General features: G+C 36.6%; 1 protein-coding gene across 1 annotated transcript in view; it reads right to left on the bottom strand.

Moving 5' to 3' along the window:
* The window catches only part of SORCS3 (sortilin related VPS10 domain containing receptor 3), a 516,059-nt gene that overhangs the window by 83,398 nt on the left and 417,289 nt on the right, over window positions 1-15,372 (bottom strand). The window contains exons 10-14 of the mRNA XM_063307802.1: window positions 15,129-15,275; window positions 14,360-14,462; window positions 8,595-8,671; window positions 8,399-8,490; window positions 3,686-3,793 (exon numbers count right to left, since the gene is read on the bottom strand). Of these exons, the coding sequence (XP_063163872.1) occupies window positions 3,686-3,793; window positions 8,399-8,490; window positions 8,595-8,671; window positions 14,360-14,462; window positions 15,129-15,275 (527 nt within the window). The remainder of the gene's footprint in view (window positions 1-3,685; window positions 3,794-8,398; window positions 8,491-8,594; window positions 8,672-14,359; window positions 14,463-15,128; window positions 15,276-15,372) is intronic.

Genomic DNA, 15,372 nt, shown 5'->3' with positions numbered 1-15,372 from the left:
CATCAAGGCTTTTTCTCAGTCAGTGGTCACAAAGAATATCTGTGAGCTAGGCCAAGGATACATCTTTAGTGTTTAGATAATGTTCCTTCCGCCTGATTACACAAGTGATCACGAGTAATTTCTCAGGCTTTCTTTGTTGTTGCTATGTTGGTATGGACAATATTGGTGAAATGCTTCTCAGTATTTTGTATTGGACAGATAGAAGATATCAAGGCTTTGCAATCATTATATTATCAGATATTTATGCCAAAAGATGATCCACAAAAAATTATAGGCACATATAAAAAATCAGTGTAATATCCAGCTTCCCTATCATGTCAATCTACAGTTGCCATCTACAATTGAAATCAATGCTAGGAATTTCTTTACAATTATGTGTCACATGGCACACTTGTTTCTGTGGATGGGTGCATAGTTATACATAACGACCAGAAGCCACAAAGGGCAAAGCCAGGATCAAACAAACGAACAAAACCCGAGTAAGACCTCAATATTTTGATAAAGGTTGTCTGTTATTTCTTAATCTCCATTAAATATTAAAGTATATCTCACAGCATTTTGTAGTACATTATTTGTGTATTAATGTTATTAAAGACATAATGCAAACTATTGCAGATGTCAATTTCATTTATAACACTAATTGCTGCCACATCAATTAATGCACACGCATACTGTATGTGTACTCTCTCTTTTACATAGGCTCATAGATACTGTCCTCTTTCCTTTCAGCAGAAAAGGAGTGTGTGGGGAGGGAGGGGAGAGCTCAGAATGGAACTTGTCATAATGAAAGGGGTAATTGCACAGAGAAGGGACAGAAAGGAAAGGAAAGGAAAACAAAACTGGATGGAGATGAGATGAAATGATGGAAAAGGAACTGAACAATCAAAAAAATATAGTTTCTCCACCAGGTGTTGAAGGTGAGCATCTATGATACAGGAAAGCAGAAGCTACTGCCATCACTTCTATCTCACTGAGATGGGAAAAGTGTGAACAGAGTCCATGGTTATAAGAACCTCTTCATTCATGGATGGACCCCACATGTTCCTCTAAGTTTGCTCTTTGTTATTGAGAGAGAAGTGCAAAACTAAGCTATTATCCTTCTATATTAGGGATGAATTAATCTATTAATTTTGATTTCTCTTGTTACCCAGTTTTAAATTCAGCTTGTCTTGTTTCTGTATCAGTTTGAAAAAAAATGTAATAGATTTGCACAAAAGTTCATATTTTTTTGATCTGCAAAGTTTTATATATAGGCAAAATGGCCAGTAATATCTTCAACTTATAATGCATTATATATTTTCATTAAAATTTCAATTCTAAGGCACACATTTTCCAAACAGATGCATTTTCTATACTTGTTTGTTTGTTTCTTTGTTTGGACAACTGCATCATAAAATTCAAAGATTTGTGCTTTCAGAGATTAACCATTTTGGTTTGCATATTGAAAATGCAAAATTAGGTAAACATATATGAAAATGCAAATAGAAAAATATTTCTATTTACACTCCATTTTGTTCCAGATAAAAACTATGCTTACAAAGAAAATTCAGATATACAGAGAGACAGAGAGAGAGAGAGAGAGAGAGAGAGAGAGAGAGAGAGAGAGATACAGAATTCTTGTTTCTGTCCACAAACTAAAAATTTAGTATTTTGTGAAACTGTAGCTTTTCGTCTACCTGATATTATCCAGTGGGCAAAACTGAAACAACAATAAGAAATCTAAGCAAACATACTCTCTCAAGTATGAAATAGCCAAGGCAAGATAATGTTCAATGGCTTGTCATATGAAAATAAGCTGTTTGCTTGGACTATATTTGCAGGGTGAGACATTTTTCCTCCTTGTAGTGAGACGGGGTTAGACTAGAAACGTATCAAACCATGTCCCTGATATACTAGAAGAGAGTTTCTGTAGAGGAAATGAGTCACACCCCCATCTGCCTAATGGTCTCCTTTTGCTTAATATGAAGCAATCTCTATGTTCCACCTCCTCATTACAGAGCCAGGTATCTGAACTTGTACTGCAGTCACCAACCCTTTTAAAGTAGTGTGTATGAGAGCAATAATAAATACGTATAAAAGAGGCCACCCAGCAAGCTGTTACAGATAGTAGGTGACAGCTGCAGCAGAAATACAGTATAACAAAACCAGTAAAAGGGAATGCTTTGTACCACTAGTACAGAAATACCAGGTGGCTTAGAGTTCGAAATGTAAATTCTCTCACTTAAAAAGACAACCCCAGATGAAGTCTGGCACTCTCCCTCCCACCCTGAAAACAAAAATACAACCCATCTGAGTGATTGCTGTATATAAACCAAGGAAACTTCTCAAGAGACCATGATTCCCACTTCAAATACCAGGAGCCACCAGCCAGCCACTATTCTCCAATGCCTTAGAGAAGGAGGAAGTAGGGATTAAACCAAGCCTCTTACTTGGACCATTTGATAGGTAGATAGATAAATAAATCAGACCATCAAGATTGTTTAGTCTTTAAATGGAACATTTGACATGGCTTGATTTATTTCTGGCTAAAGATAAAGTGTGAAGTGATCTCTTATTTAGAGGGGATAAGTGGCAATGAAATATGAAGCAAAGAAATTACAACTCTAGCTTCAAGTCTGATCCTGAGCCTTTTTTGCAGCCCTTCACTTATTTCAGACACCCATGTACATTGTTGGATTTATAGTCCACTTAATTTTCAAGGTGAGTAGTTACAAAGAAGATTGAGTTTTACTGACATATTCATTGACTGACAGAATTGTTAGGGCAGTTACTAATGAACTGTGGCACTGAAAAGTAGCACCTGCATAATCTGTAGTATCCTGACAAAAACAAATCTCTGATTTTTTTTTCTGACAAAAAGGAACAACTGGAAATGTTTTTCATCCCATGAACTTTTTAATTCAAATGGTTGTCTTATTACTATTTTTTTTTGTCCCAATTAATATCATGCTTTAACATGGGCATGATAACATGGACTAATTTGGCAAAGAGAAGATGTATGTTGGGACTACCACATTTGGGCTCCAAAAATCTTAACTTCTCCACTTCTGGTAGCCCTATTCTATGTATCATCTAGATCTTGACTCCTTACAGAGGATTATCTTAATGATCACAATGGATACAAGTCAGTCCACTAAGGTCTTGGAAAAAATGTCACTTTGTGTTAACTTGTACCCGGATGACAAGAGTGCAAGGGAATGTAGAGAAAAATGGTTGCTCTAATTTTACATGAATGTATGAAGATGGGAATATCCAGTATGATCAGATTGTTTAATCACCATAAATAAAACAGGATTAGTGATCTACTGCTGGCTCTGTAAGTATTAGTAGCTTGTTTTAGCATCACACACATTTAAATTAAATCTGCAATGGAAATATATAACAGAAGCAGTCCTGCCAAAGCTACAGGAATAATTAAATATAGATGAAATACTAGCATAAGATTTCAGAATCTAGAGCAGCGTTTCTCAACCTTGGCAACTTTAAGATGTGTGGACTTCGGCTGGGTGGGAGATTCTGGAAGTCCATTTAAGTCCACACATCTTAAAGTTGCCAAGGTTGAGAAACACTGCTCTAGAGGGCAACAGAGATCCCCTGGAACAAACCTGACCTTCTGCTTGATAGATGGCCTAAATGGCTCATCTCTACTGTCTCCCAAGGCATCTTGTTTAAGTCTGCAACTTACGTCATTATCTGAGTTTCTATGCCGGGCTCCACCAGGGACCCATCCACAAAGAGCGGTGCTGATGTGAAGCCATATTTATTCCAGGTCCTTCCTTCATCAAAACTCACCCTGAGATTGAAAAAGATGAGATAAATACACATGAAAGGGTTTCACTGGAGCCATTTCCAAGGTAATTAAACAATGTCTTCAGCTGAGGGGAGAGAGTAGCTGGATTTATAAATAGGCATCAATCTTCACAATCTTCCATATGATTAATCCCCTGGTTCAACGTGCTTTGAAGGAGTAATGCACCAAAATTATTAAAGTCAGTAAGAGACAGCAGTGCCTAAGTAAAATGATTGCTCTGATTAGAGGAAAATGGAAGATCATATAAAATAACCAGCACAGTGAATTATGGTCTGCTTCTTTCCTGCTTGTAGTAAATAATAAGATTCTACTACACTTCTTTTTGAAGTGACCATGCAAAATTCTTGTGGCAAATAAACATTGTATTAAATATAACAAGAACTTTAATTTATGTAGGCTTCTTCATGGATGAGGCCCAGTATAAGTGTACTTCAGTTGTCCCATAAAATAAACAATATTTTCAGATTTGTAAACCTAAATAAAAATCCATATCAGTGAGAGGGATTAGCCACATAGTGCCTGAAGATCTCTACATGTTTGTAACACCTTTAAATGGCCTATGTGGACAATCAATCGATGGCTAAATTCATGTTGGTATTCTCATATGAGATCTATTCAAATAATGCCAAAATTTCATGAGATTTGGGGGAGGAACAATGCCCATGATTTTTTAATGTTCCTGGATATGCTTTTAAATATGAAATCTATGAAATGCAGAAATCTCATGTATTTAACTATATTGTGATATTGCTTATATATTGTTATCACTTCATTGTGAAAGATTCTGCAGTGGTGACCAGCAACTTAAAAAAATATGGAACCTTGATCCAATAGCACAACTCATTTATGTATTTATGTATTTTATTTATTTATTTAACACATTTTTCCACCACCCATCTCAAACACGACTCTGGGCGGCTTACAATACAATTTACAATTTAATAAGCTGGAATAATATTACCATTGAATGAAGGATGCTTTTGAGACGGTTCTTTATGAAATCTGATCTGCACCTCATGAACTAATCTACTGTATACTCTGTTACACTTCAAAAATGTCCTGATGCAACTCTTTGCTTAAAATGCATTTTAAAATAAATATCTTGAGGAAAATAGGCATTGTAAATGTGTGATTTAAAAGAAAATATGTTTAAATCATAAGATTTAAAAGCTAAGTTCTGTATAGCAGATTTTATTTTAGAAATTGTCCTTTAATACCAAAATAAACAGATGTGAATGAATATGTGCAAAAACCCCATAGATGGGCAATTCTTACATCCCTGTACTGAACTCAGTAAACAAGCCATATTCTACTTGTTTAAGAGTACTAATTTTGGAACTTTTGAGGACATCAAACCTCTTCCCAGTGCAGATATTCCAATTAAAGCAGCCTTGACAAATGGCTATCTTGTTCTGTTTGAACATGCCTAACAAAAGGGGCCCACCACCTTTATGGGTAATTAGTCTCACTGTTATACTGCTTTGTTAGGAAGTTTCAATCTGCCTTCCAAACATTCAATCTACCTTCCTGTAAATTAGATTCATTATTCTGTGTTATGTTCTCCAGAACAATGGAAAACAAGTATTGACCTTCTTTGGTATGCCTTGTTATTTTTTTCCTCATGATGCAGACTAAATTTCATCTGTATCTAACTGTTCACCAGGTGAAATAAAACTTGTCAACCACAGACTTCTAACCATCCCCCCATTCATTAATCCAGAAGATGTGAAGAAAAAAAACAACTCAACCAGTATATAGCAATAATCATATCAAATCCAATCTTATTTAGTCTTGGAAAGGTTATCAGATAATCTCATTTGAAATCCAAAGAAGCCTAACAAGGGACAGGTATGTTAAACAATCAGCCAAACTTAATGAGCTTCCCACATTCCCACATTTCAGCCAAGAGCAGCTATACATGGATGTTGAAACACACACTGCCTTGTAGGTAAGAAGAAAATTTTGACTTTTATAGATCATTTTGCCTATAATTGTGTTCTATCCCCTTTCTTTAATAATCTGCAGGTTTTTCAGAAAAATGAGATGGAGATAGAGACAGAGGCAGAGAGATAATTTAAATGCATTTATAATCTAGGAAAACTTAAGCTTTGGTTTGAACAATTATCTGTGTCATTAATATCCAGTTGTTTTGAGATCATTGTATCATGAATCCTTCATGACATCCCTTAATGGGAACATTCATGGGAAGTGTGCATCTCCTTTTAAGCTTAATTGAATGGCTGTTGAGAAATAAGGTCAGTTCTTTAAGGTACTGAAATACAGAGTCTTAAACAGAGACATCTAGACTGATAGTACAGTCTAGTTCTTTATTGGCTGATTTTTAGCACTGATCTATTGTTTGTCTGAAAACAGGCTTTTGCAACAGCACAAACAGCCACTTTGGTCTAGTGGCTAAGGCAACAGGCTAGAAACCATGAGACCATAAATTCTAGTCCCACCTTAGGCATGAAAGCCGGCTGGGTTACCTTGGGCCAGTCACTCTCTCTCAGCCCAACTCACCTCATGGGGTTGCTGTTGTGGGGAAAATAGGAGGAGGAAGGAGTATTAGGTATATTTGCCTCCCTGAGTTATTTATAAAAACAATAAAGGCGAGATAAAAATAAAACAAATAAAATAAAAATTCTACGTCAATAAAAAAAAATGCAAGATACAAATAAAATGCTTACAATATGTGAATCAGTAAATATTATTAGATCAAAATAAAGGGGAAAAACAAAAGTGAGATAATCTCCTCACTTTTTCCTATAAGAAATCATTTAAATGGAGAATCCTTTAATGGCCAGATAAGCTGCTTCTGAACCCTTTGTACACATGGTGCCACATCAAGATTACTTTAATTCAAACATACAGTGTTGAGCATATCAACTCATGGAAGCTGCTTGGTTACCCCACAATCTTCTTCATTAAAAATTTCAGGAGCTGCAAAATCAACCCATTCAAAAAAGCATAAGATCAAGTGTATATTATAAACAGCAGTGCTAACTGTAAGTACAGATGGAAATTCCATTTCATCACCATAGCAAAGAGAGTCCTACCCCATCAGATAAACCAAACAGAAATAGCCTGGGATATATGCATGGGATGCATTGCTGGCTTGTGTGGTTTCTTCTGATGACATTTCTTCATTGTATAATCAATGGAGCCTGCAGTCCTGGGCCTAAATATTAGCTCCAGAAACTCAGTATGACTTATTTCTGTTTTGATTTGTTTTTCTTTGATATTGCCTTTTTAAAAGTTGTGCTGGGAATCGTTTAAAGGACAGGATATAATTCAAGTAAATAAAAAGACAAATACACAAGCAGGATTGTACTATGCAGAGTTGGATGAGAACATGTTCTTCGTATTTTGCTTTAGTTGATTTAACATGCAGGTGGATTTCTTTGCTACTCACTGTTTTCTACATTCCCTTGGTTCAGAAAGGTTGGATATAAAAATGTTGATATATAATGGATGAAATAACAAGATAGCCTTAAGCAAGTTATCATCATTTTTCCTCCCACAAGTTTCCCTTTCTCACTCTCAGATGGTGGCATTTAAATAAAATGTCTATGAGCATGCAGAATGAAGGATAGATTTCCTGAGCAAAATCATCACAATACTGTTTTACTGAAGAGTCATAGAAAGATGTTTGTATGTGTTTGTGTGTGTGTATGTGTGTGTATATATATTATGTATGTGTATGTATGTATGTATGCATACACACACACACACATACTGTGTATGTGTGTATGTGTGTGTGTGTGTGTTTATGATGTTTGTGTATGTTTTATACAGATTTTTCCATGTGTCAAAAAAACCCCAAGGTGGCTATGAATTCAAATGAGTTGGCAACTGGAAAGTATGGTGTTTTGTTGGGGTCAATTCATTTGTGGACTGCTGCTTCCCTGAATGGCACTAGCTCTAATGTATTCTGGCACCATGTGGGAAGATGCTTATTTTCCAGACATTCCAGTATATTCTATGTTTTGTTTTGTTTTTTATGATTTCATGTGTTGCTATGATTCTGGTATGCATCTGAAAAAGGGGTTTCTTGCCATCTTGCTTTCTGGAACTTTATAATTGGTCCCAGGTGTTTCTGCCAGCCCTCTGAGGTAGACTAGGAAACCAAAGTTATGAATTCTAATACCAATACTACTTTTATTATAGGGTTATAGTAACCAAATCTTGCAAGTTTGAATGTTCCCCTCCCCTCCCTGCTTTTATCTACAAGAGAATTAGGGAGGGTCAAATCTACCACATTTTCTAAAATTACATTTCTGCTTCTGACTCAGATTTCATTTATATGGCCATTACGGCTCTTCCTCCTGTTCTTCTAGGTTATTCCCAAAGCCCTTTATAGTTTTCTAGTTCATTTGTTATTCTAAGCTCTTTGTAACCTCTGAAAAATGTTCAATAAAATAATCCATGCAAAAGAAAAATTGATGCCCCTGCAAAACTCACTGCAGAATTATATTGTTCAACCACTACTATCAGTAGCAAAGAGTCACGTAGTGATCCCTTATGGATCGGCCAGCAGGAGGATCCTTTGCTCAGCAAGGAGCATGATAAAAGTGAAAGGAAACTCACCACAGATGTCGAATAGGCATTGATGTGTGTTTCATGGCCACAAGTGCTCCACCCCAATCAAGGAACCATATGTTGTATTCTTCCTCAAAGATCTGAAAATGTGAAAGATACAACATGAATCATGAATCTCTCTCAAGAGACATGAAATAAATATGTTACAGAAAAACCTGTTCACTAAGCCTGATGGAAGAATTACCTGTCTCCAGGAATTTCCACCATCTGAAGAAACAAACATGCCAACCTCAGTATATGACAATTCTGCACCCACATTGCCTGAAATATAAGGAGACATACATAAATAAGCTCCTGTGTAGCTTGAGAAGAATGGCATATTTCTGCAAGCAGCAAAACAATTCAAAAACTGTCTTTAAAAAATTCTATTACTTTAATTCAGAGAACATTGCAGAACCAGGATGGGACAAACAAAAGGAATGAGTATAGAAATAAAGTCATAAAAATGTAGAACTACATAATTGAAAAACTTGGCCTATGATCTTGATCTATGTTTGCACTGAATAATTACAGGGTTTATTTGCAACAGGGCTGCACCAGCCTTAAAAGGACCATGTTACTTGGTTAATTTTTGGAACAAAGCACTCCTTCAAAACTTCTAGTTCGTGACTTTGCTTCTGCTAAGCAGAGCAACTATGCCACTGCACTGCATGACCTCACTCATTTGCGTACTACTACTCCATCCAAGGATAAACCTCTGGCACCCCACAAAGGAAGGGTCTAGGGAGCAATCTCTCCCTGCAACCAAAATTGAAATTGGCCTCAGAGGAAGGGAGCAAACCACCATAAAATGAAGACCTCTATTCTCAACTCCCAGAGCCGGCTCTGAACAATATGTGGTCAATGGTATCAAAAGCTGCTGAGAGATCAAGGAGCACAAGGATGGAAGGACGACCTCCATCCTGCTCTACCATAGGTCATCTAAAAGCATGACGAAGGCTGTGTCTGACCTGGTCTGAAACCTGACTGCAATGAGTCTAGATAATCTGCTTCCTCTCTATTTTTACACACTCTAAGAAAATAAGAAGAAACAGACAGAACCAATAAAATCACCTGCAACTCAGTTGAAATAAAGTTTCCCACTTTGCTCAATTCACCAAAAGAAACATTTGTCTTCAGAGCATGTTGAGTTATATATGGTATGAATCTAGTGTTGTCCATATATTTTGGGAATATAACATTCTCAAATTCCCAGCTGGCATGTGGCAAATCTGAAGTATACCCGTTTGGGGAAGGCAGGCATAAGCCTCTGGTCAATTCATCTAAAAGACATTTCTACAGCAATCTGACTTTAAAGTTCTTCAAACATACTTTTCCAGTTTGGTGCCAATTTGATGCCAATGTCTAGGATACCCTGGGATTGAGGAGTGTTGATATCTGGAAGACATTAGGTTGGGAAAAGCTACTTTGAAGTGAATTAACTCAAGCCTTATTATTATTATTATTATTATTATTATTATTATTATTATTATTTCCTAAATTACATCTTTGATAGGGAAGTTAACTTTGGAAAATGTTACTTCACCATAAGAAATTATGGCTAAATGAAAACTAGCTTCTTCTGTTTTGTTTTATGTTAAAAATAAAAGGAAGAGAAAGCCAATTCCCAACTTTTGTCACTTCAGTGCAGGCAAAATAAATACACACTAATGAAAATGTTAATTGAGCTTCTGACATTTAATGTTGGGAAATGAAGAATGAAAGCCCAGATGCAGCTTGATGCATTCCTACCAGTGAGTAGAGGGTGCAGCTTGCCAACTTGCAAAGATACATAACATTGCTAAAAATAAAACCTGAAACTTAAGGGTTATGATTAATGCAAAAAGTCATATGAAAAGCTCTTGGTAGAAACTATTAAATTACAGAATTTAATTATTTAATTGTTTTAATGAATAAAATTCAAGCATTGTTCCTCTGCATAAAATTTCCACAGAGACTATTATAGATTATTTCACATAAGCTTATGAGGCTTTTGTATATACCAGGAATCCAAATCCATGTGCTGTATGTACACATTGCCTAGTCCTATATGTCCAAACCTCAAGCTCTGCCATTGCTACAGATCATTAAAACAGAAAGCCAGGGATTTCTTACACATCTGGCTCTCCCTCTTTCAATTTCCCAGCCTCTCAAGAATGGGTTCTTCTATGGATACCTTAGAGACCAGGTATTTGGGATGCTATTTACCTTTGGGATGCCGAAAAATAGATATGCACCCATAGCCCCAACCCTCAACACAAAAACTCTGGTTCACTTCTAACTTCTCTTATGAACTCCATTCTTAAATCTGTGACATTTTAGAGGTCATTTTAGTTCAGTAAGCTGTTTGTCCACTCTGAGTCTGAATCTTTGGCATAACTCCATGAAACATGTTCTTATTTAGAGAGAAAATTGCAGCTTTACTAATAGTTTAATTGATTCCTAGTAAATAGGAGCTCTGTTAGGCTTCTTCATTCTGGATTTCATTACTAATCTAGTGATTGCTTAATAAAAATCACTAATTCCTTCCCTCTGGGTTTCTTGAATAAAAAAGATACTCTTATACTTCATAAATTATGCAAAGAGAAGCTCGTCTATGGTGCATACTATGTATTTTATTTCAATAACTGTCTAAAACCATCTGAACTGTCTGTTCAGTTGGTTTGGTTGATAATTTTGATGGTGTTTTTCAGTTGTATAATCCCTTCCCCATCCCTGCAAGAAATACCACATTCTGCACATAGCAGAAAACTACACAACAGTTTTGTGCTGAAAACCAGCACACCTGCTTCTACATATAGCAGCCAAGGACTTCTTCCTAATGTTGACTTCTGCCTACCATCTTCATAATCAAAGGGGGATTTTCTTGATTGCAAAGGAGAACACAATAAACAGATAAGCGTAAGGAGAAGATCTGCAATCTCTTTCAAGGCTTGATCCAGGTATGGTTCTAGATCAAATTACAAGGTCTTGTGTTGTTTTTTTCCTGTGTGTTTGCATAACTGAGAGGATAACATTGCGACATCCACCCAATCTAAATCAAATCTAGTTCCTTACTACATGTCAAATCCAACAAGTTTGAATAGAGGACTTTATAGTTCACATAAATATCTTTATCTTTCCTATATGGGTTGTTGGTATAAGGGATTCATGAACTATAGACAGTCCTAACTGTATATTCATAGTGCAGGCCTCTCATCTAGAAAATAAGTACATCATATTAGAAAGCCAATCTGGTAATACTAATTGGTCTGAGAGATCTATCAGCTTATCAATCCATTGCCATTTCTTAGACTGAGCTATGTGACTACCACCTTGTTGCCTGCCAATCCAGTCAAAGAAACTTGTCTACACTTTAGGTCTGAGCTTGTGACAGGCAAATTTGTTATGGGCACAAATGTAAGCAGCAATGTGCCAGCTGGCTGACATTTCTGGGAAATTACAGAACACATTCCAAGTTATAAACATAAGTTATCTGTAGTGACAACCATTCAACAAGTTTTTTGTAACACTAGACAGCTCCTGCTGAACTAAGCATGCTGGGAACCCTGCATCAAGCTGGATGATGATGGCCATCCTGATGAGACAGTCTATTGTGAGCAGGCAAGTGCAGATATACAGGTGCTGTAATGGCTGTCAGGCTAATTACCAGGGCCTGGACACTGCTGGCAGTTAACATTATCACAGGCTGTCATTAGAATCCTGTGATCAGTTAAAGATGGGTTTCACAGACAAGCAGAGAGCAGCAAATACATGGCAACAAAGTGTTCTCAAGTTCTTTTCAATAGGGCAAAAAGCAGTTCATCAGTTATGAGTAATAGTCTTAGGTTCCTGTCACATGTACTGTACATCTACTGCTAATTCCTTGGCAGCATCTCCATGAAGTTTTCTTGTGAGGGAATGGCCCAAGAGTATACACAGTTGCTGCCAGTCACTCCAGGGTAGCCTTTTATGCAAGAAGCATTTCCCAACCATAACAATGCCAGTAGAAACCTTAAATGGAACATTGCTTTAGAGTAGGGGCACATTAGTCCACAGCAATCCCTTTTAGATTCAGCAGGATATACAGTAACATGGCAGTATCCCAAGAAACTGTGCCACTGAATAACAGTCCAAGGGAGAGATTTTCTTTCCACATTCTGTAACTTTCCAGGCATCAAGATAAATCATGGCAGTCTAGACAGTAACCAAATATCTATGGTATTTTACAAATGTATCATTTCAATATATAAAATATTTGCACAAACACCTGGTTGTTTTCAATGCTGTATGATTATCCCTGGTAATATCCATCTCTTGTCCAGGATTTACCTCCATGTTTTAATATGAAACTGCTGTTTTAGTGTGAAGGCAATGCAAGCCAAAAGGCCAAAGTGGCAATAAAATACTATGTAGGAGTGGATATAAGGGTCACTCTGATGCACAGCAGCATGGATTGATGCTATTTCACAGGTAATTGCCCCTGACACCAGGAGCAGCACAGTGATGGCATGTAGTGGCCTCAAACAGCAGAAAAATAAATAGAGATGGCAAGACAGAAGGATAGAGAAAGAGTGGAGTGAACTAAAGGCTTAAGCCATTCAGATCATAACAGAATCAGCTGGGTGTTTCCATGATCAACTATAGTGTTTTATTTCTCTCAAATCCAGAATTTTATTTTCTATCTCTATTTGGTGGATCTAGCATAACCAAAACCCACAAAAATATTTAGGGAAAAACCTGGAGCTTAGCAGAGACTGACTTTAACTCTTGGCTGCAACCAAGCGATGAAGCCACATCACTCGTTCCAACCTTAGCCATAGTTTAGAACTATAACTCTGTGAATAAATATATATTTTTAATTTAATTTAATTTACCCACATTTGTATGTCGCCTATTTATACAATATCTTACTAACCGGTCACAATGACATTGAACTTGGCAGATATCATATTAGGATAGGTATAGTTGCTTTGCACCTGCCCTACATCATAATATGTTTAAATTATATTCTTATATATTAGTTACATAAAGGGAAACAGTTCCAAACAAGCATTATGATCTTCATATAAAATATGTATGAAATGTATATGTGAAAGCATGCATTTAAAAGACATATAAGAAGAGAGGGATTCAATGCCATATCAGTTCTATTTTTAATACAGACATACAGTGTATGTTTAGTCTAAAATGTGTGCATTCCTTGATTAGATTCCAGGAATATCATCAGCCAAAAACTAATGAAACCCTAAAATATAGAATAAAATCATAACAATAAGGCAGCAGTTAAAAATACAGCAGTCTCTTTGTTGTTGCAAAGTACACAAAGGAACCATTTGGATAAGAGCCTCAGCGGAAATCAATTATGGGTAGGCTGGAGAAAGAATCTCCTTGTATTCAGGCTCATATTTGAAGACTTTTGAGGAAAATGCCAAAAGTGGGTGTGACTGTGTACATGTACATGTATGAATGAATGAATTAAATAGGTAGGTAATATAGCTGTATTAAAATTAGTATAATATGCACAAACCAATCTGAACCAATTAAATTCTTGGTGGCTTTAGTCATGAAGTAAATATGGCTTTTGAAAATCAATCTGTTATTTTATGGAGTCTTTTATGGAATGATGCTATGCCTAGGAGCCAGTTTGGTTAAGGCATTAGACTAGAAACTGGGAGACCATGAGTTGTAGTCCTGCCTTAGTCATGAAGCCAGCTGGGTGACCTTGGGCCATTCATATTCTTTCTCAACCCTAGGAAGGAGGCACTGGCAAACCACTTCCAAAATCTTGCCAAGAAAACTTCAGAGACCTGTCTAGGCAGTTGAGAACTGACTCAAACGCACCCAATAAATAAATATAAAATGCTATGCCTATAGCTGTTCTTCCCCAGAAATGTTCAAATGCAGATAACATTATTCTGTGAGCTGTGTTTGGAAGCAGGTGTACATTTGAAAAGAGCAGGAACAACTGAATAGAGCCATTTTATTTACCTGTAGCAATCAGAAGTCCAGGAACTGTCTCTTTGCTTGAAATGCTGCCTGAAGTGTAAGGGTTTTCAGGGACTTGCAAATGTAAGTGCAAGGAACAGAAAGGCTGAAAGAATTGAGAAATCATATACATAGTTGTCGATAAATGAACCCTGAGTGTATAGACTAATTTATCCTCTTGATATCATCATTCACTTTTTCTTTGTTCATAAATAGCATGTGGTGAGCCTGACCTATGTCACTGGCACCATCATCACCATTTCTAAAGGTAAATTAATACTGCTAGTTCATGTGGCTTTACATATGAAGGTAATACATGAAAAGCATTCTGATTTCTGTACAATTATGGAAATCTCCTTCTCTAGAAACTTGCTAGACACCCAGCAGTCTTCAAGAGCTTTCTTTTCATGGATTTTCAGTTGCAATGGCAGATAGCAGTTCAGATCATATGGTATGATTTGTTTCTGGTCTGACTTTAGTGAAGTAAAATTTACTAAATCATGTTGCCTTCTAAAGTTGGAAGAGTAACACTATATAGTTAAATAAAAATGCTTCCAAGCCCTCTTTCTGTAGAAAGCAATGAAATGTAAGATAAATTCACAGCCTGCTATTAAATGTTCATAATGATCCCTTGGAAAATGTTTTGTGGGGGGAGGGAAACCATTAAGCGAAGCATTAAGGAAGCATTCCATAGGCATCAATATGATCCTTTTCCATTTGGGCTTGGGAAATTGATCCTAAAATTAAAGCTTGGAAATTTTCCATCACTGACCAGCAGACAGTGAATGGGATCCCCTCTCAAGTCTGAATCTGGAGCCTGTAGCAAACGCCAGTCTCTTCCTTTGTTGTAGGTGATGAATGTTTTTATTTGGTCTTCCACTTTCTTGTTAGCCAGCAATATGCCTTTGATCCCTGCTACCTAGGAAAAATGATAAGAGACAAAAAAACATATTGCATGATTAGGCAAGGACAAGATACAGTTAAGTAGTGCATAAATGCTTAATTACTGTAGAAGT

Source organism: Candoia aspera, chromosome 6 (assembly GCF_035149785.1).
Source record: "Candoia aspera isolate rCanAsp1 chromosome 6, rCanAsp1.hap2, whole genome shotgun sequence".
Classification (NCBI taxonomy): Eukaryota; Metazoa; Chordata; class Lepidosauria; order Squamata; family Boidae; genus Candoia; species Candoia aspera.
Note: the sequence above shows the minus strand (reverse complement) of the source record. Positions and strands in the feature narration are given on the sequence as shown.